The 26,747-nt window shown below is 37.6% G+C and overlaps 2 protein-coding genes across 4 annotated transcripts; one reads left to right on the plus strand and one right to left on the minus strand.

The window, feature by feature from the left end:
- LOC103723280 (uncharacterized) lies at nt 1-6,650 on the minus strand. The gene is made up of 4 exons (XM_008814160.6): nt 6,243-6,650; nt 4,505-5,284; nt 613-660; nt 1-541 (listed from the first exon to the last, which is right to left on the minus strand). Exons 1-4 carry the CDS (start codon nt 6,423-6,425, stop codon nt 293-295), a joined length of 1,260 nt encoding a protein of 419 aa, XP_008812382.4. The 5' UTR covers nt 6,426-6,650; the 3' UTR covers nt 1-292.
- A 1,078-nt stretch (nt 6,651-7,728) lies between these two features.
- On the plus strand, nt 7,729-26,406 carry LOC103723289 (uncharacterized). Of its 3 annotated transcripts, none has more exons than XM_026800281.4 (14): nt 7,740-8,228; nt 11,625-11,684; nt 12,248-13,412; nt 13,803-14,036; nt 14,171-14,397; nt 16,340-16,414; nt 18,353-18,424; nt 19,200-19,298; nt 19,432-19,503; nt 19,579-19,693; nt 20,035-20,103; nt 24,189-24,522; nt 25,345-25,462; nt 25,569-26,406. In XM_026800281.4, exons 1-14 carry the CDS (start codon nt 8,079-8,081, stop codon nt 26,094-26,096), a joined length of 3,318 nt encoding a protein of 1,105 aa, XP_026656082.3. In that variant the 5' UTR covers nt 7,740-8,078; the 3' UTR covers nt 26,097-26,406. The 3 variants fall into 3 exon arrangements, with proteins under 3 accessions (XP_008812401.3, XP_026656082.3, XP_088561950.1); XM_088705824.2 differs by having other exon boundaries at nt 7,756-8,228; nt 11,625-11,812; XM_008814179.6 differs by lacking the exon at nt 11,625-11,684 and having other exon boundaries at nt 7,729-8,228.
- The last annotated feature ends 341 nt before the right edge of the window (nt 26,407-26,747 follow it).

Consider the following 26,747-nt stretch of genomic DNA (forward strand, 5'->3'; position numbering starts at 1 on the left):
TTGAATCCAATACTGTACTTTTCTCTTGCAAAAGAATATGAATCTTTAGGTGATACATCTATACCAAACATCGCTTTATGCTGTTGAAGGATGTTACTCTCACTCAGACAACTTAAAAATTGACTTAAAGCTGCATCCTCCATACAGGCCTCAATATTTTACACTCAATCAATAAAATGAAATTATCGAAATTTCATGAGGAAAAAAACATAAAAATCACATATATCCAGAAGGAGGGTAGTTTCTGGTGGCTGGCATGTGTTCCAGATTGTTTTATGCTGCTTTCCCCTTCTTATACACCCGCATATTCTGCTTCATTGAGCCATGGGTGTTGCAGACATTGCGCTGCTGTTGGCCGCTTCTCTGGAGCAAAATCGAGAAGAGGGTTTAGAAAATCTGCAAAACCATGGGCATCTGACTCAGGAAATTTGTAGTTGTCAGCCAGAAGCCTATCCAGTGGCCAGAACTTCAGCCTACGGATCCTCTTCAGGTCTCCATATCGGTCAAAGAAGTCCTTTGATCGAGATCCTGCAATAGCAATCTGGACTCCCAAGAGAAGATCATCAGTATCAGATTCCTTCAGGAGTCAAATAGAGTGGAAACGAAATATACCTTTCGAGGCATTTTTCCTAGAAGTTCCATCATCAGAGCCAAGTGATCCTGCAATCCAAAGTCAAATGACATGGAAATCTTACATTTTAATGAAAATATAATTAACTCAGGGCCATTGCCCATTGGTGCATGCCAAAGAGAAATATGGTTATGAAAAAGTAATCATTTTCTCCTGAAGATGATGAAGTATTTGAGTCTGATCTTACAATTATATGGCCTAAAAAACCAACCTCTCTTAATTAATTTTGACAGTTGCAGTGCAGAAGTACAGAGAGAAATGATTACTGCAAGTAAATTGCTTTGAGAAATTTACTTTAAAAACCATATACTTTGAGAAATGATCACAGCACTAAAACAGTAATTTGCTTAAGCATGATTACAAAAGTAGAGATCTCACATGAAATTAAGAACTCCCTGGTGTCTCTTCACGTAGATACTTGCTTAGATGTTATGAAAAAAAATAAAGATTTGCTCCACTCAAATCATTTTAATAACAAAATTATGAACATAATAATAAATTTAACAATCCCTAAGTTTTAAGAAGAAAACTTCCACTCTTAGTCCAACCTAAAGGTAAAAGTCAGGCAGTAAGCTCAATAACATCAATATTCAACTATGGTCCTTGATACTGGAAGTAACAAACATATCAATGAAGATCAGCAATTGATACTTTGAATTTGCATCTCCAGACCTAGAAGGTCGATTGCTTTTATAGGCAGGTTATTTAACAAGAAGTAGGATCAGAGTCCATTACTAAACAGAGAAAAAGGAAAACACTTATTACTCTTTTGATTGTAGATAGAGCATTGATATTTTATACTGCATTATAATATGTGTTCCTCTAATTGTTAAATTCATGAAGGCACGTGTCCAATTAAATTCTAATATTCTTATGAATAATTCAAATTCTATTCTTAAAACTCAATGCTAACAACTCAAATGTTAACTGTCTTTTTACATATTTCCCAATTTTTCACATGTACTAAAATTTTGGCCTTAGTGCCTTGCTGAGATGATTCTAAGTTCTAGCACAATGGTTAGGAGAGTATTTTGGGTTAGTTCATCAGCAAAAAAATACCATAGTAATGTTTTTAATTTTTACAGCTCCCACTAATTGTTTAAATAAAAAACTTAGACATGGTTGTTAATCAGCTTGAGAAAGTAGGGAACTCATAGATCACCATGTACGTTGCTATAGTTGCTTGGATGCATTTTCATGAGATCCTTCCATGTTTCTTGGGTCTCTCCAGAGACCAATCTTTGGCTACTTGATGTTTGATTGCTGCTGACCTTTCTGAGAGAGGGTGACTTCTATGGATCCCACCTTGAACCATTCTATAGTCAACTTGGAAGAAATAAACAAGCAGAATTTTCAAGGTAAAGCTCAGTTGGTGAAGGTGGTCATCTCAACATTAAAGAGCAACGTGGTTTGAGCCGTTGTATGGTCAATTTAGGAGAAAAGGAACTCACCTTAACCTTAGATTAACCAGCAAGATTTCCAGATTATATGGTCGAGAGGATTGCATCACAAAAAATAAACTCAGTAAAAGAAGAGTGCATCTCAAAATTTTAGAGCAGCATAATATCCCGAGCAGGGAAGGATCTTGGTTCAGACCATTATATGGTCAACTAAAAAGAAATAGAAGTCAAATTTAAGCTATATATGAAAATATAAGGGAAAAAAGAAAAAATTAAGACAGCTAATAGCTTTGGTGATTTCTAGGCTGTACTAGTAGTTAAACTCTGGAGTTCATTGGCTATAGAGATTTTGCTTATTTCATTTTAAAACAGTTCATCCCTTATCAAGTTGCATGCATGGCCTAACATGCTATTTACAAGCTCAAATAGTTGGATAGTAGATGTTTGCTCTGGTTATTGTAGAAGTTAATCAGCTGAAACAGAATTGCTCTTTGGACATTGCTTAAGCATATAAGGCACATGTTCCAAAATGAAAAGCAGGTGATCATTGGGAGCTACCTGAAAGACTCTGCTTTACCTTATCACTAGTACTATCAAACCTATGCTACTAGTTTTATATAAACAACTTCATAATACTTTGCCACCGTAACATGCTAGTTGACGGATCAAATCTCAAGTTACTTCCCCAAAATTCATGTTTTTAGGACAAAATCTACTGCTAGATTAATCTTCGTCATACTTCTTCACTACCACCATACCATAAACTTAGAGGCCTTCTCCTCCTTTTTGCCCCTTCTCGGCAAGGCTCTGTTCCTTCCTGTTATAGATTGGTCTTTCTTGTAAACAGGCAGAGCATCTTACTCTACACTTTAGGCTTCATCCACTCTCCTGATTTCTGACCTTATCCTTCCTAGTTTACCACATGATTTGAGATGCCAATAGGCCAGGTCTAGGCAAAGTATAACAAAAATCTTGAATAGGTTAGCCTGATGCCCAAAACTATATGGAATAAGGTCCATGACTTGGCCATGATCACTGTCAAATAATTGCCCCCCAAGTTCACAGTATATATCAATCAACCAACACAATAGCAATACCCTTTCACTTCATCTTGCCTCTCTAATATTATTTCCCTAACACTTGCATAATATATCCAAAGTGAAAAATAGATTCGCTCTTCAGGTACTTATTTTCCATAGATTGTGAGCTTCATTCCCAATCAACTTTCGCCAAAAGTGCAGCCTACATACTCCATTTGGCTCGACTGACTCAGACCATGATCCTTCAAAATTTTCCTCGAGAACTCTAGTTTACCATAGCCTAGCACTGCATAACTGCAACTAACAAACACCAAGAGATTTTGTCTTTAGTATGTATATAACACATCATTGCAAAATAGTGAGGCACGAGCTAAGGATAATCCTTTGTGCAACCCCACAAACACTAGTAATTTATTGGTCATGCAACAATTTGTTAAAATATGTGTTCCAGCACCCTTAGACATTCCTTAACAACCTCCACCAGACATTGAGCAGTCACATATTGGAAAGAAATATTATTAGGCTAGAGCATAAAGTTCTAATGAATTTAAATAGTGCACTTAGTGTGTGCATCAACAAATATCAATTACATGAAACATGTGAGAGTATACAAACAACCAAAGGATATCCCATTATGGATGAGGAATGTCTTCGAGAACTTTGATCTAGTTGGAGAGCTTAATTTTAACAGAGAATTGATTTCTCGATCCTACGAACCTGGAAATCTACAACCATCCAAAGCATCAAGGACAATTAATTATTCATTTGATATATATACTAGAATGAAAGGGGAACATAAAAGCCTCGCTTTTTAGATACATTGAAAAGTTTGCAAATCTCACACCTGAGGAGAGCAAAATCAATATATATTAACCCCATCAACAGGGTTTTCAAAGCTACAAAAACATTCGTAGGTTTCAGCACCATCACACTTCCATCATCACATGTTTCATGACTCATATGTTGCACTACGTTTTGGTTGACATTATAATATAATTATCATAATATGGACAAGAATTTATCAATTTTTAAGGGTCATGACTCATGGGTAATCACTAAAATTGCATGATTGAGTTGGTAAGTTCCTACTTTCCTATCAATGTTTCAAGAACAAGAAAAAAATATATTGCTAAACAAATCAGTCAATAGAAGGACTTAATGAGATCTCATCAATGATCATCAGTTCTCGAATTTATGCCACCGAAACACCATGTAATGGGTATCAAATCCATATGAATAGCTTATACTCCAGCTTGCAACGCTTGTTCAAAATAGATATGTCAAGTATTTCTGGCCATGCCATCTACAGCTCCAGATGGATGAAGAGTCAAGCAAATGACAGTTTTCTAAGTTACTATGCTAATTTTCCTCAAACCATTTATACAATAAACAGAATCATTTTAAACACAATAGAAGATGGGACAGAAGCATACCTCATCTTCACTAAACCCTTGTCCATCCTTAGGAGCAAACAGCATGTCACCAGTAGCAAGCTCAAAAGCTATACAAGCAAAAGACCACATATCAACTGAGAAAGAGTATCCAGCTCCAAGAATAACCTCAGGGGCCCTATACTGCCTTGTCTGGATATCGTTAGTAATTTGCTTATCAGCCCAACAAGCATTTCCAAAATCTACAATCTTGCACCTCAAATCTATCCCATCCAAACTTCTCTCCAACTCCAAAGGGCCTTCCATGGATCCTCTTCTTTGAGAGAGCTTCGACAATGCCCTCTTTGCCCTTATCTTCAGCTTCTTCTCATAGACATTAATCACAACCCTGCCATTTTGGTTCCCCTCGGGTCTCTCAAGAATTGGGGTAAATCCAGACCGTGCAGGGTCTTTTGCAGGATCAATGGTGGAGATAAGGAGCACATTTTCTGGTTTCAAATCTGCATGAATTATACCAAGTTTCCTATGCAAGTAATCAAGGCCCACCAAGATTGATCTGCATATATTTCTAACTCTTTGCAGCCCAATGCCTTTGTTGTGGTTGTACCGGATTAACCGCAGCAAGCTGTCTCCAAGTAATTCAATTACTAGACAGAGATGCTGCCCATTTGGGCCAGCATGCTTGAAGTGGTCTAGCAGACGCGCAACACATTTTGAATTTGATGGATCTCCCGGTGCAATCACTGAAAGAAGCTCGATTTCATGGAGAGCAGCTTGAGCATACTCTTTTGCACTTTTCTGAATTTTAAGGGCAACAAAACTCTGCAAAGCAAATGCAGTTAGCAAATCTTCAGATTGGAAGTTAAGCTCATGTATAAGAGAGGCCCTGAACATGGGCATGTTCAACTTAAAATGTAGAAGTGGGGAAAATGAGAGAAGAAGGCTAGATGGGCATATACAAATTCAAATAAATTTCAACACAATGACACAACAAAACATTGATTAAACAAACAAATGAAAGAAAGGAATTTATTTTTTCAATCATAATTAGATATAATTGTAATTAATATATAAGAAGATGAGTCTACAGGCTAAAAATAATTAATGAGGTAAATAATTTGTCTTGTATGGAGTAAAGTAACCTGAACTCCTCTGAGCTAAATAATGGGGGTATGTATAACATAAGAGGAAAATGCAGTAAAGACAACAGATGCCCGAAACGAAATCATTGAAGGAAATATCATTTAAAAACAAATGACATAAGACTATCGGCAGGTGGAAATAACCACAAATTGAGGATAACTGAATTGGGAAACAAAATCGTCAGACGGAGAAAAGGTCGCTCATAACAAATAAACAAAAATAGATTGCATCAATCAAGGTTAGGCAATAGCAGTAGCAATAAGGATCACTGACACGATATTACGACCAAATTCTATCCATCTTAATTAAACAAAACATTTCTCGAAGCAATTCTATCGAAGATCACCTTTTGAGATAACCATCATCATAGTTTCACTAATTCCTCCATGTTAAAGTAATTCAAAGACATAGTTGCAGAAAAAGCACGTAAAGATGAGATTTTTATCAAGAGAATCCGCGTGATTTTATAGGAACTGCACAAATTCATGTAAGAAATCGGGGAAAACAACGTAGTTAGGAGTAATAGGAATTAAAGACGAGATCTTTCTTGATCTCTCCCGTCAGGAATAAAAAGAGAGCCAAATACCAAGATAGGAGAGAAATAGAAAAGGAGAGCAGGAAATCGACAAGGACGTACTTGGCATTGGGTGTCGTAGGCGAGCCAGACGGTGGAGAAGTGGCCCCAGCCGAGCTTGCGCTGGGCTATGTAGCGGCCGCCGCCGAAGGGGTCGCCGACCCGCACCGCGTGGTAGCCGCCCTTCCGGTAGGCGTCGATGCCCTCGTCCTCCTCCCCCGACCCCGACGACGACGAGCACGGCATTGCCTCCCTCTCTCCCTCGCGCCCTTTTTTCTCTCTCTTCGTTGATCGCCGACACCCTCTCTTTATTGCAATGGTTAGCGAATGAATCCACCACCTCACCTGAGATTATGAGAAGAAAAAAGAAGAGAAACGGAAGCTTCTCTCGCCCTTTCGGCAATTCTTTTTTTCTTTTTATTATTTTTTCAGAAAAAAAAAGCGACCCGCCTGGCTCTCCAGTTTCCCGTTGGCAGGGATTCTAGGGGGTAATTTTAGGTAATCACCTTGTTTATATCTGGCACGTGCTTGCACGTGCCAGTGGACCATTGAGCAGGTTTAGAATGGTAATATAGGCTAGTATTTTACTATTTTGCATGGAAAGAATTCAATACTGTGAAAGGAAAACAAATTATGCTTGGTAGACCTCTAGTATTGGAAAAATAAAATACAGTTTCTCACTTTATTAGTAAACAAAGGTGATATGGTAAAAAATAACATCAATAGGAGCTTAGAGTTGGTAATATGATAGAGAAGAGAGAAAATAAAGACGGATGTATAGCTTTAAGATTGAGATGTGATTGTATAAAAAAATAAAATTTATAGTACTGAAAGTAGATGATTTATAGAGGAGCTTCGAAGATCTAATGTAAGGTATCTCTAATGGAGCGAATGAAGTCCAATTAGATTGCAAAGTCCTCTAATTTTTATCTAAATATTAGCCAGAGAGGAGTAATATATGATTTAAGAAATTTGGGCTAGAGTTGCATAAATGAAAATAGAATACATATATCCAACCATTTTTTTCTTTTTAGGAGTTTCCTTGTAAACAAAATTAAATACACTTTAACATATTTTTCATTAACAGAAAGAAATATCCTTTTCATTACCAGTAATTAATAATAATAAGAAACAAGATTAAAAAAAAAAAAACTGACCGTTTAACTTAGTCACGCAAGTTTCTTTTATTTCTTTTGCATAGCTCCTATATTTCGCACTGGATCACCGCGGTGGAGCGGACACCCGGCGGTGACGTAATGTTCCACCAGAACTGAAGCCCCTCCACCGCCATTCCCATCATCTCGTATCCTCACCGTGCATCCTGTCGACCCTATAATCGTACCCTCCATTGCTCGCCGCTCCAACGGCTTCTATTGTTCCGGCGGCGCCACACACGAGATCTAAAATATTCGCCGACGTGGCAAACCTGTCCATCAGCGACCATTGAACAGATGGACCATCACCCTCCCCTGTGCCGATCTGCGTCCATTACTCCTCGTAAGAGTCTAGAATACAGATGATTAAATGTCCAAACGACAATTGCGATATTATATCAAGTATGTGATGGCAGTTCCGTCATCGTGTTTTGTCCTCCGTGGCGAGGCCTCTCTGCCCTCCTTGGCGGAGCGAGAGGTACAACAACCGAGGGGAAACCCAGCAGGATCTCTCCGCGCTCCCCCAAATCCCTCGGTCTCGCGCCTCGAGCCCTCGAATCCCTCTTCGATCCCGCCGAAAGGATCCCGAATTATCGCTTCGTTATCCTCGAAACCCTCCCTTCGAAGTCCCCTCGCATTCGCCGCCGCGGTTCCGGCGAGTCCCGCCGCCTCCCGCCGCCGGAGTGGCGACCCGGAGCCGATTCGGGTTTGACCTTGTAGTCTGATCCAGGGTTTATTGGGAGGAATGACGGCACCGGAGAGCCAAGCTCCCAGGATGGAGACCTTCGATGCATATTTTAGGAGGGCCGATTTGGATAAGGATGGGAGGATCAGCGGGCCGGAGGCGGTGGCGTTCTTTCAGGGATCCAATTTGCCCAAACACGTGTTGGCTCAGGTACTCTTTTGTAATTGAATAGAGGATCGGGATTATCTTGGGTTTGGTGATCAGGCTTTGTCTTGAAATCTTTGTTGTTTGATTATAGTTCCTCTTTTGTGAAATTTTGGGCGAGTTCTGATTGATCTTGTCATGTTTCTTGATTGCTTGAAGTTCATATCGCCATAATTTTAGTCATAATGTAGACGAGAATTTATGTTATTTGAGTTAGGGATATGTGTATTGTAGATTGGCTTCGCTAGTTGTTTGGATTTCATTCTGGCATTGAAATACTTGTATTTTAAACTTCATTCCAACTATCCGTAAGAATACAACGAGAGAGAGTTAAGCATATAAAGCAAATTTGGTTCTAGTTGGATTTATGTCATATTAGGTTCAAGATCTAGCTAAAATGGACGGAAATGCTGATTATGTGAAACATAAATGGTGACTCTGACAAAATATAATTTCTAAACTGCCATTATGAAACATAAGCGACCAGCATTTCAGTAACAATGCCATTATACTAGAGGCCAGAAGGACATTTTTTTGGTCACTCACCAATATATTCAGCACAAGGGGAACTACTTAACTGCAATTATTTAGATCTTGATCCAAGTACAATTGCAGCAGCCAGAGCATGGCTGGGAGCTGTGGATTTCTTTTTTTATTCTCTTCTGAAGGACTTTATTTCTTTTGGTAGTGCATTACATCTTTCTTATAGTTGTGGAGGAAATTAAAATTATACCACTGGTCTGCTAAAAGGAAAAAATGTCACACATATTTAAGTGCTATTTGGAGACATTTTAATTTCTCACTTTTTTGGGAAATAAATTATGAGGAATCAACAGGGATGAAAATGTCTGGCAATCCCCTCTTCTCTCTGTCCCCACCATTTCCTGTAATTTTTAGTAGTTAGAAGTTTTTACTTCTCTCTCTCTCTCTCTCTCTCTCTCTCCATCTTATGTGAATCAAAGGAGACAGCCTCCACTTTGAGGGATTTTTAGAGAAATAAAAACATAAAAATGCCAAAATTAGCAAAGGGGCCTTAAATTATTGTGTTTGCGCTTTTGTCTTTTAGTGACTTGGATCTATATGCACCCCATCTAACTAGAGGCTGATCATGATGTTTTCATACTCGAGTTTATCAAGAACAAGAAACAAGTGACATGATTATTACAATTTTATTGAGCACTCTACTATCAACTTGGCTAAGATTTTAAGAACCGCCAAAATAAGATAGTTTGAGTGGTACCATACTATTCCAGTATAAAATCGGCACTGGTACATAATATGTCAGTATGGGATCTAGTCCTGTATCGTGTGCTAGTATTCTGTACCATACCAATGTTACAAAAACTGGAGTACCTGGTATCATACCATTTTCAAAAAACTAGTATGCCCTTCTGTACAACCTTGATCTTGACCTTATCTTGCTCAAGAATTTCATTAGTTTGAACTTGGGGTGATGAGATCCATTTATATCCAAACAATTACTTTTGATTTTTGTTCTTAAGAGTTATTACCTCTATTATCTTTCACAAGCTTGTGAATTTTGAAATGATGCAACATCATTATACATACGACTTATAATATAGGGAATGATGAAGTTATATGTCAGTGGTTACCACCAAAATATCAGTGTCACATGCTGGTGTTGTGTTGCATGCATAGCATATACACACTGGCATGTAGTTGTGCCACATGCTTGCTTGTACTGATTGGCAGGACTGGCACTTTGTTCCTTGGTTACCATTTGTGAGATTGTGAGATGTGACCTATTTGATGCTGTTTACGTCATAAGATAGTCATTTAGAGGGTCATTTGAAAGTCATAGTGTTGTTAGAAGTCATCAAAGGGTCATGAGTCATGTAAAGTTCTTTTTAAGTGGTTAGAGGGTCATTGAAAAGGTAGTCTTTTGCTTTCTTATTCAATAGATATGGGTTAAAGCATAGTGGAAGATAGTGTATAGTTATGTAACCAACCACCTTTTCACTTCCTTAATCTTATTGACTACTTTACCCTCCAATTATTGTATCCCTTACCCTTCATCCTCTACTCCCCTCTCCCCTCTTTGTCTACTTATGTCTCTAAATTCCTCTTTCCTTTTGCTCTCTTTAGATGGAAATTCAACTTTAAGTTCTCTTTTATCATCACTACATATTTGTGTTGGTGAACTCAAATTTGTGAAATAGTAGCGATTTTTATTGGATGTGTCCACCCTTGGATGCATAAATTTGTTAATTACAAGTAATCTTTAACATTTATCATTCTTTCCAAGCCCATTCCCTTTCACCTGACATTTACACCACACATCACCTCTTTGTCCATTAAAATTCTCTAGTTTGTAACTCCAAAACAATAATATCAAAATCTGAATATTCACACTTTACTATTTTGGCTAAACTGTTTATTTGGGTTTAATGAGATCCCACTTGGGACAGCCTTATTGTGGATTTATTATTAGATCACCAAATTTGTTTCTAGAAAGGCAATTATTTGAAAACATATCAATTTTGGTCAATAATTTTGATATATAAAAATCGTGGAGTGCATGTGTTGCGGCCGATGTCTACTGAATCGGTACCAAATACCAGGTGTTGTATCGGTTGGTGATCAGTACAGTATGGTATAGGGTCGGTATCATATCGGCATATGGTACAGTGTGACATGTTGGTCATTTGATCAGTATACCATTTTTTTATTTTTTATTTTTTTGATCTTTTCTTTTTTTAGTTATTATTTTAATAATTACGGTTGTTTAATTTAGGATTTTGATGTTATTTGATGCCATTTTTGTCATCAAATGGACTTGAAGTACTATTAAAATATATATAATATGATAAATGAATTTAAAGTACAAAATATGTATCGATATTTAAAATTTTATGGAGTGTCTATGTTCCTCAGACATCGAGATTGTGGTCATTGTTCGTGCCTGGGATTATATCAAGTTTCTCAATATTTCTGCATCCCATATCCCGCGCTTGCTTGATAGCTACCTTGATACCTATCCTTTATCTGATACTAGACTGGCAATTCGTAGATATCACAGCAGCGAAATCTAACTTATAAGCTACTTGAGGTTGTAGAGAGTAGGACCCACTTGAATATGATGCTTCAAATGAAGGATATCTATATGGGTCATAGCTTGGCTATATGGAATAGGATCTGGTGTACAACTTGGATACAAAAATTTCAAATAACTCTACTTTACGTACAAGGTCATCTGCAGCAGTAATGCCATGCCCCAAACGATTTTGAGAGGCTCGTCTTTTATATGCAATTGTATCCTCACGGGCTTTACCAAGTTTTGCACCGTGTTCCTCACGGGCTTTAAACCACTATAACCCTTCACTTTTATTTTCTTACTTTTCATGACTACTGCTGTTCATACAAAGAATATCGTATCTGCAGAGATCTGAGTTAGTTTCACCCAGCTCACATGAGAGAATTGCTGGCAGCTGTGATTATCAGGTTAGCCTATATCTGATGAAAATCCATTTTTGGTCTTTGATGAGAATCATCTAATCTTCCCAGCCTACACCAAGAATCTCCAGCATCTCTACATTGACTGCATGTCATAAATTTGCAGGAGCAAGAAGGTATTCCGTATTTTTTGGTATATAGTTTTTGTGCAGATCGTCATTTAAAACATAATGCGTACTGGAAGGAAAATGCACATCTTTGTGTATATTGACAGCATGATGTATCTGACTACAGCATGCATGTATTGCTAGTCCTTGAACCTTGTCCATAATAATTTTTTTTTGTGGAATTCTATGGTATGTTTTTTTTTAATGATCTAATTATAGACATATGATTTTAAATTTTAGTAAAATTGGTATACTTGTCATCTGGCCTAGCTTTTTGCTTAGAGTGAAATGTATGTACTTGGAGCTTAGGTTCACTGTCAACTTCCAAGAAAAGTCCCATTTTATGTGTAGCAAGATGACTTTCACTGTCATTGCTCGCGAGTAGAGTCTTGATGTATTGTTTACTGGTTCTGTTCTGGCCAATATCATTCTGGTCATTTGCAGATTTGGAATCATGCTGATCAGAATCACACTGGTTACCTTGGGCGCCAAGAATTCTACAATGCCCTGAGACTTGTGACAGTGGCACAGAGTGGCCGAGAACTAACTCCAGATCTAGTCAGGGCTGCCTTATTTGGTCCAGCTGCTGCTAAAATTCCTGCACCACAGATAAATCCCCCATCCATTCCTACGGCTCAGATGAACTCTCTTGCCACACCTACACCTTCCACTCAGATGGGTGTTACGAGCCCAACTCAAAACCCTGGCATTGCCGGACAACAGGCACTTCCAAATGCAACCGTTAACCAGCAATTCTTTTCAGCAGGCAAACAAATTGTCGGGCCACCTCAAGCCTCATCTCCTGCTGCTTCACTTCCACTGCAGGGAGTTGGTCAACGACCACCTGGGGCTGCTAGCATGGGAGGTCCCCATCTTCCAAGTTCAAATACTCCAAATCTATCAGCTGATTGGCTTGGTAGTAGGACAAGTGGAGCTTCAGTAGGGGGAACTTCACAAGGTACTATAAGAGGTGCTACTCCCTCAGCAAACCAAGATGGATTTGGGGCACAACAATGGGGACCAACTCCTGCGGTAACTCCTAGACCACAAACACCATCTGCACCATCCTCGGCAGTTCCACCAAAATCACCTGCTGCAGCTTCAGTTGCTGCGAATTCAAAAACCTCAGTTATATCAGGAAATGGCTTTTCTTCTGATTCGTCTTTAGGAGGAGATATATTTTCTGCCACTCCCCTGGCAAAGCAAGACACATCTTTACCGGCCTTCTCGACAACTAATGTGTCTAGTTTGTCCAGTGTTGGCGCAGCTATTTCTGGGTCTCAAAGTTCCATTAAGCCAGGGCAGGTAGATTCATTGGAAAACACACCATCACTTCCTCTTGGTGGTAGTCAGTTGCAACGAACTCAGTCACTGGTCAAGCAAAACCAACTAGGTGCGATACAGAGCACTCCAGCATTAACCATTCCTAATATTCCAGTTGGAGCTGTTGGTCCTGCTTCCAGTCAGTCCCAGCCACCATGGCCAAAGATTTCACAATCTGATGTTCAAAGATACAGTGGAATATTTGTGCAGGTAGATAAGGATAGAGATGGGAAAATCACTGGTCAAGAGGCACGCAGTCTGTTCCTGAGTTGGAAACTACCTAGAGGTGGATAATTTTCAACTGCTAAATGTTGCTTTGGATATTTGTTTTTCCTAATTTAGTGCAATTAAATAATGTGATGTGCAACTTTTATTTCTTTTTGAAATATTTAAAAAAGGGTTTTGACTTGCTTGGATACATTAATGTGTTCATAAAATTTGGAAATTAAATGCTAATGTTCCTTCAACTTCCTGTTTGGTCTTTTCTTTGTTGCCTTTTCTATTTATTCTGCCTCTTTAATCTTGCAGTACTTAATCTAATTAACAAGTCGGTTGTAGCATGCCCCTATTTTTTTCCCTGCATTATACATCTAGAAGAAATAGATTGCTTAAGGTTGTTATTGTTGTATTTCATTTGCCCATTTTGGTAATGCTGTTTTTGTTCTGCATTTTCCAGATGTCTTAAAGCAGGTGTGGGATTTATCTGACCAGGATAATGATAGCATGCTTTCGCTTAGGGAGTTCTGTACGGCCTTATATTTAATGGAGAGATACCGAGAAGGGTGCAGTCTTCCTGCTGTGCTTCCAAATAGCCTTAGGTTTGATGAAACATTTTCCCTTACTACTGTTCAACCTTCAACAGCTCAACCTTCAACTGCATATGGTGGTCCACTCTGGCAGCCAAGGCCTGGTATTTCTTGAACACAATCTATGAGTCCATAGTTCTGTTTTCTGCAACTTCTGTAGTTCCAGTTTGTTGTTCCTTTCTCTTGTCTTATAATTTCAATATTTGGTGATGTGGATTTTCCAATATCTATGGCTCAGGATTATCACCTCAAGGGGTCCCTGTATCACGGCCTGTAATACATATTACTTCAGCGAAGCAACCTGTGCAAACTCTGACCCCTTCTCAGACTGATGTCACGGTGCAGCCAGCAGAACAGAAATCAAGGGTCACAGTATTGGAGAAGCATCTGGTTGACCAACTAAGCAGTGAGGAACAGAGTGCACTGAACTCAAAGTTCCAGGATGCTACAGATGCAGACAAAAAGGTATCTTTTCTCCACCCATGCTTTTTTTTTTTTGTTTTGAAAGTGCTCTCGTGAAATCCTGAAATAAATATCCCTTGTCAATTCTTTCACCATTGCATTATCTCATATTCTTTGTTGATGACTTAGTCGATTGTTGAATGATCAAGACCTAGCTTTTGTACTATGATTTCTATTTTCTATGAAGGATGAAGGATGGTCATTGCTATGTAAATTTTTAATTTTGTTTTGTAGTGAAAATATTAATTTATATCTAACATCATTGCCATTTTCTTTTCCTTTGTTGTCTGTGAACTCTTTGTTTTTCTTGTTAAAAATTCCTAGATTTAATATTTCTTCTTGTTTGTGGATTCATCAGTGTATTGCTTCTGGTAGTTTATTATTGCTTAGCTCATAAATCTGTGGCTAGTTGTGTCATATTGTGTTCACCCTCATTTTGTTTTTACCTTGCTTAGCAATGCAAATTATGCCACATTATTTTCTAATGCAAAAATGTTATTTTTTCTAGCTCTATGTTGGATTAGATATACTCCCTTTTGTTTTTTTCCTAAAACTAACACCTAGTTCCGATTCCTCCTAAATGGACCAGTGGACACCCAAGAGAAACTGTACAGCAAGGACAAAAGGGAAGCTATGTTATTTTTCTTTCTATCTATATTAATCAGGGCCTTACTCCTAACAACTAGCAACAGTGGGAGTTGCGACTGACATTCAACAATTGATACATAAACCACCCTTAACTCTTTGTCCCACCACACAGAAATTCTGCATTGCATAAATACATGATCGTGCGTTTATCCACCTTGTCAAACCACAAGTGTTCTGTCGAGAAAGCCAGAGCATTTCTAGAGGTTGTAACATGTGATGATTTTGGTTAAGTTACAACTATATAAGAATGTTAAATTTTTGAACAGATCTTGTTTTTGGTTAATTTCTATACTCTGCATCAGAGGCCACTGGAAGGTGATGTGTTTCCAAGAAGTCTTCATTGTCCTCCCATCTTGAACATCATCTTACTTCAAAGTTGGTAATTGTGATGGATGTAATCTCCAATTTTCTTAATCTTTTACCCCTAAGATATGATTGAAATTGAGACACCATAACACTGCATTCCTTGTCTCTAGAATTTTCAGTCACACAACACCCTTGTAGAGGATTTGTTAAAAGTCTAGGAAACATAAATTTTGATGGCCTAAGGCCCCACCACCAAACTCTTTTTAATCTCTCTCTGCCCTTATTTTAAATTTCTCCAAACTTTTTGAAACACCTGTCCCCAAACAAAGGAGACTATCCTAAAGAACCTATGACTGCATGCCACCTTTCCATTCTCTTCCTATAAGATCTGCTCATCATAATTATGATCCCAATCTCATAAACCATTCTCCTAGCAAAGCTTCCTCACCCACAAATTTCCTTCTCTTTTAATCAACAAACCATTTCCCAATAATTAATGGTTTTATATGGTATAGTGTAAATTTTATGGATATTACACTAAGGCCCCCTACCTGTACCATGTTTGTATAGTGTTGGTATGCTTAGTATAGGGGTTGTTTTGGCATACCAAGACTCGGCACATCCTCATACTGATTCTCTATTCGTTATTGATATGGTACGATATATGCCTTATATGGAGCGATGCACACTGGTACAATGAATTTTATTAATTAACTAAATTAGTTAGAATTTTATGATAGAAATCATGAAGCTACTGAATTTTACTGATCTAGTTTTAAATAGATTTCCAGTGGAGGCCATTTACAATTCAATTATTATTTGTGATTTGTGTACAGTGATTCCTAGTAACAGCTGGCCACTTATCAATACTTGATTGAGTTCTTCAATATGATCACATGCTTTCTCACTGTCCTTATCTTTGCTGAGTTTACTATTTTCATTGGATTCTTGTCCATGGAACTTGTTATACACTACCTGTTTTGGATGAAAGGTTCAAGAATTGGAAAAGGAGATACTAGATTCTAAAGAGAAGATCGAGTTTTACCGTGCCAAGATGCAAGAACTTGTAAGTGTCTTCTTCTTAATGCTTAAATGACAGGAATGATTTTTTTTTTTTTTGGCTTCTTTTTATTTAATGAACTCAAATAGCTAGTTCGTTTGGTACATATCTAGTTTATATGCTAACTTCTGAGGCCATCTAACTGTAGTGGTTGTATTTTAGTGGTTCTGGTTCAACAAAATAGGCAATTTTTATATTTGCTCCCATCTTCTCTTTGTTAGTATTTTTGGATAATGGCGATAAAGATATGGAATATTGTATAATTATAGACATACTTTTTGATGCTGATAACTTATCCCTTGTCTAGACTACATCAACTATCAGTATTGGTGTTCAATGTGATTTTTATATTACCAACTCCTTGTAATTAAAATTGGGGCGATTAATATACGTATTTTGTAGAGAGTTTGTCTGTGAGGGGTAAATCAGTATTTATCAATGCCAAGAAGTTTTTGTAGATTGAAATTTTTGGACGTCCATGGTTTAGATGGAGAGTGGTGTATAGTTGCATGAAGTGGGTTTGTATTTGGGTGCTGGAGTGGAAAAATATGGTCCAAGAAATGATAGGAAGCAGAAACATTTAGTTATTCAATATCTTTTCAAATACTGCAAGTTTATATATTCAAATGAGAATAAATCTAAGGCGGCTAAAATTGTCTAGTTAATGGTGGTCAAGTACATCATGATAGCAAGAATGATGAGCAGTGTTACCCGGAGACTTGTGTCCAACTCCAAAAATCCATCTCGGATATGCATTCAAGTTGGAAATATATCGGATACTGGGATACTTATAAAGTGTTTTGATAGTCACTTTTAAAAACTGGGAGAGAGTTTAACTCTTCCTACAATGAGTGAGTTGAACTTTTCCGGCAGTGAGTTTGATCCTCTAATTTGATATTGATAGTGATTAGTTGTTCTTTTTAAAGATCTGTTAAGGATATATGTATTGAAACAACTTTTCAAAATATTGCTATGCTAATATCCTTTAATTTAATTAGAGAGTTTAAATAAGAAATATGCATATGTGAAAAATCTTAATAAAGGTTTGCCATACCAATCCATATCATCTTGTACTGACAATATCGTATCGTACCTGTAAGGTACTAGCGTCGTATTGAGGTTTGGTTTAGTATCTGAGCCGAACCAGTCCGAATTAAGCGGAAGTACCCTGTACTGTCCAGTACTGACCTATACCACCGGGTTTTAGGCGGTACCTTAGCTAGGAGTGAGAAAAGTGTTGAGAGCCCGTCTCAATACATCATGCATACAGTTACCAAACTGGGACGGTTCTCGATAGCAGTTTTGTGGACCTTGATCTTAACAAACAACATCTTTTTAACATTTTTTTAACAATAAACAGATAATAATTAAAAGTTAATGTATAATTTAGTTAAATTTATATGTTATTCTATGTATCCTCATATATCTCTCTTTTTCCCTCTTGTCAACTTAGACACTTGGACACATGTCTGAACCCGATACTCGTATTTGTATCCATGCAACATTGATGATTAGTATGAGCACATAAAAGCTTGGAACTCTTCGAAAGTAGGAGTTGGAGCATGTAAGCATGTTTCACACTTATAAAATAGAAAACATGTTGCTAAAATTTGGTGAACTTTTGTGGTGTGGCCCGTGTGGGCTTGCTTAATTTAATATTGCTAGATTATATTATCGATCATCAGCTAGTAATTTCTGGTGGTTGGCTGTAGGCTGTATGTGCATATTTGTGCCCACACCCTGAGTCGGGTCAGTTGGTTTAATGATTCAGATCAGTATTGCCACACCTGGACATACTATTAGAGATTCATACGTTAACTAGATATTTAATTAAAATGTTACTAAATTATATGATGTGCTTTATAGTGATCTGTAAGTATAACCTTCCTTCTATTTTCACATTTTCTTCATCGTATGGTAATACTTAATTGTTTTGTATATTAGGTTCTTTACAAAAGTAGGTGTGACAACAGGCTGAACGAGATCACTGAGAGGGCTTCTGCTGATAAACGTGAGGTACCATGCTCTCAAAATTTTGATATGGTACTGCTTTCTATGGAGTTTCTTAAGAAATGTGGCATAATATGCTGTTTGTTGCTGTTTTCTTTAGTGTTTTTACTGGTGTCTGACATATAGCAAGAGAAAAGATAAGAACAATTATTTTGGGTGCAAAATGATGTTTTCAATGCCTATGGCTCATTACGTATTGCATTAATCATGTGGATCTCAAAACATTACCTTTCATTATTTTGTTATATTTGCAGTATTAGAAAACTTCTTTCATTAATTCTATAAAAAAAGGTATCGTTACCTAACCTGAACTTAAGAGCATTTACGCTTATGATATTAAAAGTTCAAGATGACAGGGTTCCAGTACTTTAATTCAGTTTTCTTTCGAGAATAAGAGGTTTTACGATTATTTCCATCTTTCGTACAATTTGGGCGTGTTACCTCTTGAATACTTTGGTGCAAACATTATATACCTTTATCAGTGCATCAACCTGCTGATATAGCATGACTAGTTTGAAGACATTGACAGTGAGAATTGTTGGTATGCTGCTAACTAGATGAATTATTCTTTGTAAACCTTGCATTGATCTTTGTATGAGTATTTACTTCCATTTGGTAGTGCCATGTTGTTTCTCAAATGTCTTTTGTTGTTTAAGGATGTAATGGATACAAAAATTACATTTTATATGCTTACATACGAGCTATTTACAGCAATAATTGTAAATATCATTTTTAACTCTATCCTAATCACAAAAAAATGCTGCCGCATGAATTCTTTCAGTTTGAATCTTTGTCTAAGAAATATGAACAAAAGTGCAAGCAAGTTGGAGATGTGGCGTCAAAACTTACAATTGAGGAGGCTACGTTTCGTGATATTCAGGTATATTTGTGCCTTGACCTAGAAAAAGTCTTGAAAGAGCAATCAATTCGAAGTCCTAAATTTTTTTATAGTGCTTTCTGGAGCCATTTTTCTTGTTGTCTGTTAGTTTGAGTATATCCTGTTTCATTTGTAGGAAAGAAAACTGGAATTGTATAATGCAATAGTCAAAATGGAACAAGGTGGAAGTGCTGATGGTGTACTTCAGGTAGAACGTTGTTGTGCTGTTTTTGTTGTTCCCATAATTGGGCAGTTTGACTCAACTTCTATTTTGCCTCTCCAGGTTCGAGCTGATCAGATACAATCTGATCTTGAGCAGCTTGTGAAAGCTTTGAATGAACAATGCAAACGATTTGGATTACGTGCCAAACCAACTTCATTGGTTGAGCTTCCTTTTGGTAACTATACTTTATGCTGTCCCATTTCTTTGGTAGTAGTATTATTTGGTATTTCTTCTTGTGTAAAATATAATGAATGAGTAAAGGGCCTGCATGTTTCAGCTGGGACTTCTTATTAATATGCTATATTATTCAGTGTCAACAGCTATTCATTCTCACTTCACATGACTGGTTATTACTTAAAATATCAATATGCATTGTATGTCTTGCTTGTTTTGGCTTGTTTACATTTGAATGTACCTTGACTATTATCTCATCAAATATTTCTAATTTTTAGCCATATATAATATATACTTTACCTGGTTTCTTTTTGTTCATTTTACTTTTCTTTTTCCTTTAAGGTTGGCAGCCTGGCATACAAGAAGGGACTGCTGATTGGGATGAAGACTGGGACAAATTTGAAGATGATGGTATGCTTCGGGGCACTTCATATTTTAACAAACATATTAGTTTTTTTTCATGAGACCTGAATAAGTAATAAAATTTTGAAAATATGATTCCTATACTAACAGATTCTGCAAGGAATTGTCTTTTTATTTTTTCTAAGCTGAGTATAATGGTATTTAACCTTCTGCCCCATGTTTAAAGATGTCTGGAAAATAATTACAACTTTCTTAGATAGGATCTTTGTTACATGGGTTTGGTTACGGGAGTTGGGTAGTGTGTGTCTAGGAGTTGGACTTATCCTCAAATTTTGGGATTTGGGGACCTGGCTTCAAAGGATCCAAAAGTTGGATGCAGGTACATGGACATTTTCTATTATTGTCGATAGACAATTTACCCCCAAATAGTTGGGGAAAGGTTAGATGGCTATGGTTTTGTAATTTGCAATTTACCTTGTACAGTTAGCGGCTAACACTTAATCTTTGCACATAATTAGGCCTTTTTTTTGTACCCAACCAACCTTTTTGATTATTGTTTGATATACTTTTATGCACAAACAGGGAGCAAAATGAAATTATCACTAAGTAAAGATCTAAAAATAAAAAAACTTAGTCAATAGGGGCTGAATGTAAATACCAATCATTCAAGGACTATGGATTAATCTTTTCCTTTAAAAGCGCACTTGTAGTGAATGTGCTAATCCCTAATAAAACCCCCTCAGCTTACTTCTTTTCCTTGACACCTTCTCCATCTTCTTCTATTATGCCGCTGCCCTAGATTTGTCCTCTGTCCTTCTGACCATGCCTGCAAAATCTGCGAGAAACAGCACACCTCTGGCCTTGCTCCTCCTAGTTTTTTTTTTCTCTGTCCTCTCTTCTTCTGTATCTGCACTAGACCTCTGTTGCTGGAGTGACGCCTCTGACCACTAAACTGGTATGTTGGACCTGTATCCCATACATGTGTCGTGTCGTGTTGACATGGATATTTTGGTGCAGACAAAAGAGTCAAGGTATCACAGGATGGGACCATCATATGTCAATCATGCTAGAATATTGAACCCAATGTATTGTGATGTCGGTTAAAATTTTAGCATTAGTGGCAGGTATGGAAATGCTAATCAGAAGACAACATGACAGGACAACAATACTAGTTGTATCTGCTATGATTTTTTGTAAAGTGAGCCAACTGAATTTAACACTGGCTTCTAATTGAATTATGATAATATCATCTCAATTTAATATGCGCATTATAATGCCACAGTTTTCTCATTCCAGATGTATTTGCATGTAAATTTTCACATTTGAATTTAGTGATCTCAAACTTGGGTCTACTTCTGTTACCTGAACAGACAATTGGGTTACTGCTGTATCTCTTCTGGGTTTTGTTGGAAACTGAGTAACTTCATGCAGTAAACCTTTCCCAAGTGTTTTCCCTCTCCTTATGCTACTGCCTGCCAGGGTAAACTCATAAATCATGCATTTACTGATCCCAACATGTTATCTTATCTTTCAGTTACTAATTGAGATTCCTTGTGTGAAGTTTAGGGTTGGAGAGAGGAGAAGAGAAAGATGTAGGAGAAAATGTGACAGTGAAAATCTGTAATTTTACCTCCCATATATAGCGATGATAACAAATCCTCTAGAAAGATGCAAGATTAATATAACCCTGTTATTTGGATATATTCTGAACCAATACATATAATGCTCATCATGGAGGCGAATTTATATCATATAAAATGAATAAATTGAACCCAGTTTTGAGTTGAGGACTTAGTAAACAAATCAGCAAGATGGTATTCAGATCGCATGTAAGGAGCAGAAATTAGGCCACATGTTACTTCACAAACAAAAGGGCTGATGTGCTTGGTATGCTCATGAAAGGATGGGGTTGGAGTCAACATCACTTGCAGCTTCTTCGTCACAGAAGAGCTTTAAAGGTTTAATGACATTAAGGCCATTCTATTGAAGAAGATATCTTTACTATGTTAACTCTCAAATAGTGTGTGCCATGTTCTTGTATTTTGAATCAGCACTCAAATAAGCAACCACAATTTGATTCTTACTCCATGTGATAATATTACCTTCTAGGAAAGTATAGTATCCTATATTTATCCCTATCTGATGGAGAACCAGTGCAACCAGCATTAGTATATTCTTCAACCTGCAGATGGCCATGAGACTAACCTGGAGCTCCTTTGAAATATTTTACAATATGCATCTCAACATCCTAGTGAGGTACACAAGGAGCCTCCACGAATTGACTAATCACATTTGCAACAAAGAAGATATGTGGTCTAGTGATTGTAAGAATATCAGTTTGCCAACCAACTGCCAATATCTACTTGCATCAGGAAGTATCTTCCCTTGATCTGTTGATCAGCCACTAACTTAATATTAGGATCCAAAGGAGTATCTAATGGTTTTGTACACAATGATCCATCTTTTCAAGTAAATCCAGCACATTTCTTGAAGTTAGGTTGATTCAACTTTTGATCAAACAGAAGAAGATGGTGGGTCCATAACTCACAAGTCCTAGGATCAGAACGTGGCTCTATTACCATGTTAACTAACCACTTGTCCTCAAAATTTTAAGCTGGTAGGGATTGGTCGACAATGTATATTAGGCTTAACATCTTCCCCTCATGCCCGGGAGGGATAAAAAAGAAAGACACAATATGAGACAACTTGGTTAATTAAATAAATAACTGACATAGAGGGGATTTGAACTCATTGGTCATGATGTTCAACAACCTGAGCTCTGATGCCATGTAAGTTTTAGAGTTACAGGGAAGAGAGAAGAGAAAAAGGTAGGTAAAACATGAGAGGGAAAATCTGTTGACTTCCCCTTGATTTATGCATAATTGCAACTAAAAATTTTAGACAAAAGATAAAGGACTAATATACTGCTTCTGTTTGTCTCCAAACACATACATATTAGACCTTGCATTTGTCATACAAAGAATCCTGGTTGATCGCCTCTAAATTCTTCCATTAGCTTTTTCTTTGTTTCATTCATTTAGCTTTTCCTTTGTTCCATTTATTTTCCTCAGTCCATTCTTTGACCTGTCACCTTGCTATTCAGTTTTATTGTGTTTATAAATTTGCAGTCTATAAAGAAGTTTATAAATCTCAGTATGGTGAGTAAACTAAAGGATCAAATTTATTCTGTTTTGGAGGTCTCTGTCTAAGAATAATACATGATTACCAGCATGGTGGTTCCGTTGTCAAATGTATGAGGTTTCTTTCCAAATGTTGGAAGTAGCGAGGATGTTTAAATCCTGTTATTTCTCTTTGTTTTACCAATGCTTAACCTTGTCATGGTGGTAACTTTTCATTTTTTACTTGTCTAGTGTTGATTTAGTTATCTGCTTTTTGATGCTGATGTATAAAAATCAACTGTCTCTTTCACATTATGTTACTCTAATAATTTATGTGATGGTTATGGTGCATATATAATACATAGAGAGTCCATAGAATGACATGTTATTTCCCTGGTGATGCATTGAGCATTTACTTCTCTAGATATTTTATCTAGTCAAGATTTTATTTTGTTGCCTTTTTTGATTGAAAAAATCTATCTGTTGCCACTCTTTTCCCTGCTCCAATATGGCACCCGAAGATTGGCCCAACCCCCACATAACCCCACCTACATTGTATGTTGAACCAATCTTTGACTGCCACATAGGCCAGGCAACCAAGTGGTGAATGGACTGGGGATCACTGGCAATATTCTTGAAAAAGGGAAATAACATCTTCCTTTCAATTTCGATTTTTCGAAAATCTTGACAAACATCTCTTTTCTATCAAGAGTGGTATCTCCTGTCTGGAGAACTTGCTAAATTCCTTTGTCCAAGCTTTATTAGGTCACCTACTAGTGAAAGACCATGCAAATTTACATTATTGGCATAGCTTTTCACCAGAAATTTCTATTTATTGGCTAGTCATTTTTCTTTTATTGTCCAATGCTTGCATCCCTGTAGACCCTATTTCCTTTTGTTTTTAAATCAAATGTATAACTCATAACATTGTTTAATTAATACTTATCATTTCTTTGATTGATAATCATGAGTTCCTATTGGTGAATCTTATTGCACATCCTATTTTTCTTTCAGGGTTTCAAGTTATAAAAGAGCTTACTGTTGAAGTGGAAAATGTTGTTGCCCTTGCAAAACCCAAGCCTCCAACAGTTCACAAAGAAAAAACCTCCAAGGATGAGGCATCTGCAGTTGTATCATCATCCAATGTTGATAACAAAATTGAGAAGCCTTCTACCCCTCCTGACAGGATGGCTGAGGGTGAACTGACCTATGCCCATAGTGAAGATGGATCAGAAAAAAGATCCCCTGGCAGTCCTGGAAGAAATGCTTTGGACAATCCCTCTGAAGAAAATCATCTGACACGGTCTGGAGTACATGACATCTCACCCCATGCTAGAGAAAGTAATAGGTATTTTGATCCCCTACCATTCTTTTAGCTGTGTTAATTCTTCAACGAGGCTGAGGTACCAAAGCAAGGCATGCATGGACACCCATATTGGTGCCTATATTTTCTGATGTCCCTCTTGGTAGTTTGGGAAGTCCAGGCAGGTTTGGATGTGCGACGGGCGCGAGCTAGGACTCTGAACCAGGGTTTGCTGAGGTTAGGTTATGTTTTTGAAATCAGGCTGGGCCTGGGCCCTCTAAGTAGTTATTTCAGGCAAGGCCCAAGGCCATCCTGTTGGCAGCCCTGGTAACATGTAAGAAAACATTCTAATAAGGAATAAAAAAGAAAGAAATCATAAGCAAATAAGTTGCTTCTCTCATGAAAATAATAGAGAAAATAATTAGCATGGTTTGCTTAGAACTTGTAGGAATGATGCTAGTCGGACTATTTCATATGCAACCACTTATATGTGCATTGCAAACTTGTCATTGCCTGATTTGCTTAAAACCATCTCATTAAGGGCCATTCTGATCTGTGATGCTTTTGTGGAAGGTCATGCAAGTCAGATGTGTGCGAGTCCTGACTCCTTTTCTATTTTTGTAGTGCCTTTACCTTCTTTTATGCCTACAACTTTGGTGATGTGCAGTATGACATAATATACGACTGAAAATATGCCTGTACAGTAGCTAACGTGTATATTTGTTGAACATTAAACAGTACTACCATTATGTCATATTTTCAAAAGTAATAATGTACATTTTTTGTTTCCGTTTCTTGTTTTACTGTTCTTGTGATTTCATACGATGGCTAGATCTAGAGAATCTTACTTTCTGCTATGTACTGCAGTGATCATGGTGCTGCTGAATCCTCTATGTCGGGAGACAGGTTTGGTGATGAGCCTTCATGGGGTCCAACTTTTGATCGTGGTGATGATGGTGACTCAATATGGAACTTTGATTCAAAGGTCAATCAATTTATTTTCAACAATGCTTTGTCAGTTGCCGTCTCTCAATGCAATGTGCACATGATGGCTTTGTTTGGTTTCTGATTTTGCAATCTCACGCGTTCAGGAGAGTGAAAACGATAAGGGCAGATACAACTTTGGATCTGATGACTTTGGTCTATATCCAATCAGGACAGACTCCCCAAGTGCAGCTAGCGTGTTTGGAAAAGAGAAGAAAAATCCATTATTTGATTCAGCTCCAAGCACACCTCTGTTCAGCTCTAGCTTCTCACCGAGGTTTAATGAAGGGCTAGACGACAACTCTTTCGACAGTTTTGCTCATTTTGATCCTTTCATAATGCAAGAAACTGGTGTTACACACAATCAGATTTTTGCAAGGTTTGATTCCATTCGTAGCACCACTGACTACAGTGGTGTTCCACAGAATCAGACCCTCGCAAGGTTTGATTCTATACGCAGTACGACTGAACATCCACAGCATCAGACCTATGCAAGGTTCGACTCCATTCGTAGCACCACTGACTACAGTGGGGGTTTCTCTTTTGACGACGCTGACCCCTTTGGCTCGGGACCATTCAAGACTTCAGAAAGTCATAGCCCAAGAACTGGAACTGATAATTGGAGTGCATTTTAATCAGTATTTCGTTACTGAGAAAGCCTCTTATGTGTGCCCTAGTGCTGGATTATCCATTCAGGAATGAGATCTTTTGTGTGCTCTAAACCTGTGAAGATTGTTTGGTTGTGTTTGGAGAACGTCTGTATTCTTTGTTATTATTATTTTTTGTCCTTTAAATCTCTGTTTGTGAGTGATGAGAGTAGAAAATTTTCCCTTTCTCCTGCTTCCATATCTCATTTGATGTGTCCTAAGGAACATTCTTTATGGCATGTGTTCCTTATTTGTCTTTTAAGCATTTCAAGCAGAACAGGTTGAGCTATTTTGTTCATTATTTTGTTTATGGCGTTGGATTCTTCCATTTCGTGGTAACCGGAGGGCAAGGAAAGATGATTTTGAATGCCATGCGGTAAACTGAACCACATCTCTTTTTTCTGCATCAGAGAAAAATTGTCTTTTTAAAGTAACATGCTTAGGTGTCTGCTTACCGTAGGCGGAGAGTAAGGATCCCTTTCGGTTTGTGTGGTTTGCTCATAGGCGGAGTCTATCTACCATGCTATTATCAAGTGTCCATGGGCCAGTCAGATTTAGGGGTGTGGCTTGGCCCACCTTGACCCGCAGACGTTGATTGCGGACTCTTATCCTACTCGGAGGACTCGGTGCGAGGGCTCG

The sequence above is a fragment of the Phoenix dactylifera genome, chromosome 10, assembly GCF_051530095.1.
Source record: "Phoenix dactylifera cultivar Ajwa chromosome 10, Ajwa_hap1_PhDact_Kaust_v1.1, whole genome shotgun sequence".
NCBI lineage: Eukaryota > Viridiplantae > Streptophyta > Magnoliopsida > Arecales > Arecaceae > Phoenix > Phoenix dactylifera.

What these genes read in the sequence shown, in the direction of transcription:
- LOC103723280 (XM_008814160.6), bottom strand. Translation starts at nt 6,425, where the DNA reads ATGCCGTGCTCGTCGTCGTCGGGGTCGGGGGAGGAGGACGAGGGCATC. An exon ending in CCTACGACACCCAATGCCAA is followed by an intron (nt 5,285 to 6,242) that starts GTACGTCCTTGT and finishes TTTGCTTTGCAG; the next exon opens with AGTTTTGTTGCCCTTAAAAT. An exon ending in TAGGAAAAATGCCTCGAAAG is followed by an intron (nt 542 to 612) that starts GTATATTTCGTT and finishes TTGGGAGTCCAG; the next exon opens with ATTGCTATTGCAGGATCTCG.
- LOC103723289 (XM_026800281.4), top strand. Translation starts at nt 8,079, where the DNA reads ATGACGGCACCGGAGAGCCAAGCTCCCAGGATGGAGACCTTCGATGCA. An exon ending in CTGGCAGCTGTGATTATCAG is followed by an intron (nt 11,685 to 12,247) that starts GTTAGCCTATAT and finishes GGTCATTTGCAG; the next exon opens with ATTTGGAATCATGCTGATCA. An exon ending in ACTCTGGCAGCCAAGGCCTG is followed by an intron (nt 14,037 to 14,170) that starts GTATTTCTTGAA and finishes TCTATGGCTCAG; the next exon opens with GATTATCACCTCAAGGGGTC.